A 2,120-nucleotide genomic window follows, 5' to 3' on the forward strand; every position below is an offset into this window, starting at 1 on the left:
CTGGCTTTGTCCTATTTTCTACTCCATGTTTCTAGTCCTCACTTGCCATCCAAAAGGGTTCTTGGCTTTGCTCTAAGACCTGTCCTCCCCGCCCACCAGTAAAATCCTTAGTACACAGTCACCTTCAGAGAAGGTGGAGAATGGATCGGAGGCTTTATACCCCACCTATTGCTGTTACTCTTCCCTGGGCACAAGTCCCTACCTCTTTGTGCTTGTATACCTGTGCATTGCATCAGATTGCTGAATGGGAAACAACTGCCTATATCAAATGCAAAAAATGACTGCTCACTTCTTTTTTCTTACCATTTGGTATACACTGCATGCATGCATTCAAATATTTATGAGATTTCAAATAAGTGTCTACCAAAGGCTGAATACTGTCCTAGGCACTAGGAATTCAAGACAGAAATGCATAGAATATTGTTGTCTTCCAGGAGTGGGTTCTCAGTCTAACAGGGGCACTGTTTGTAGTCCACACTGCAGGATGACTCACTCCACATCCCATCCCAACTCTCCTCTCCCTTTCCCTCCTTTATTATAGAGATTGGAGTCCCTGGGTGGTGAAAATTGTTAACACAGTTGACTGTTAACGAAAAGGTTGAAGTTTCGACTCCACCCAGAGACACCTTGGCAGAAAGACCTGGCATCTAGTTCTGAAAAGTTGGTCACTGCAAACTGTATGGAATCTTTCTTTTTGCCTTGGTGTGTCCCTCAAAGCAAAATGAGTCACCAGCAGCTCTACTGGAGTCAACCACGGAAATTCCACCAGGGTTCCTACTTTTGCCACGTGTGTTCAGACCGGCACAGTCTTGTCTGGAAATACTGCCTCAATATGTGTGGCCAGTGCTTCCGCCAATATGGGCAGAATATAGGCTTTATCAAGTTGGGCTAAGTGATCTTCCTTGAATGGATTATCCAAGACATCTACCCAACAAAAGAAACAATGCAAACTCTTTGTACATAAAATTAAAAATCTTCAATTAAAAAAAAATACAAAACCCTATGGAGCACAGTTCTGCTCTGACACACATAGAGTTGCCATGAGTCAGGGCCAACTCAATGGCAACTATTTTGCGGTTTTGTCTATAATACATTGACTCCATTAGACTGGGAAACCCTGGTGGTGTAACGGTTAAGTGCTATGGCTGCTAACCAAAAGGCTGGCAGTTCAAATCTACCAGGAGCTCCTTGGAAACTCTATGGAGGAGTTCTACTCTGTGCTATAAGTTGGCTATGTGTCGAAATTGACTTGACAGCAATGAGTACGGGCCCATTAGACCGAGAACTCCCTCCATAGATTGAAGAGCTAAAAACTTATTTATCTACTCTCCCTTCTAGCTAGCAGTGGCTACGTGATACAGTTCAGTTGATGAAATCTAAAAAGCCTGTTGAGGGATGTTCTGGGAAAACTTTTGCTATTACATGGAAAGAGAGACAGGTACAAACACAGTTTTTTTGCTCCCTGTCTGGAATGCAGACTTGATGCAACAGCCATCTTGCAATGAAGAGGTGACAAGCCAAACACTAAGCATGACAGTGCAATACAGAACGTCCCTGGGTTCCTGATGACATTGCTGAGTGCATTTTCCTGCTTTGAGCTGTCTGCTTTTGCACATCTTATGAGAAAAATAACCTCCTCTTGTCTAAACCACTGTTTGCAGTCAGGACTCAGTTGCTTGAATGCATCCCAAATATATACCTATATGAATCATAACAGCAATGTGAGATGTACTATATTAGGGGCAAGAAAAACAAGCTATGGGCAAGGAGGAAAGACCTCAGAAGGAGTTAACCCTGGAGCCAGTCTTGACAGAATGGGGGGAATTTTTCAGACACACAAAGGCAAGAATGAACTGAGGCAGAAGGAAACCTGTGTGCAAAGGCAAAGAACCACTAAGAATCCAGCAATGCAGTAAAGAGGGATTAAGAAATGTAGTCATAGATCTTTCATACGGAGAGGAAGACAAGGCGATATAAAAAAATAAAAGTTAGGTTTAAACTTAGAAAAATAGGGGTAAATATTAAGATAACTACAAAGGAGACTATTCTACTCAGCGAAATAAAATACAAGAAAAAAATAGAGACTCAACAAAAACAAAATCAACAACAACGAACAAGAG

General features: G+C 42.0%; 1 protein-coding gene across 1 annotated transcript; it reads left to right on the forward strand.

Annotated features, from left to right (window-relative positions):
- The first annotated feature begins 721 nt into the window (after positions 1-721).
- On the forward strand, positions 722-892 carry LOC111751606 (small ribosomal subunit protein uS14-like). Its single transcript, XM_064296141.1, has one exon. It carries the CDS (start codon positions 722-724, stop codon positions 890-892), a length of 171 nt encoding a protein of 56 aa, XP_064152211.1.
- The last annotated feature ends 1,228 nt before the right edge of the window (positions 893-2,120 follow it).

Source organism: Loxodonta africana, chromosome 13, assembly GCF_030014295.1.
Source record: "Loxodonta africana isolate mLoxAfr1 chromosome 13, mLoxAfr1.hap2, whole genome shotgun sequence".
Taxonomy (NCBI): Eukaryota; Metazoa; Chordata; class Mammalia; order Proboscidea; family Elephantidae; genus Loxodonta; species Loxodonta africana.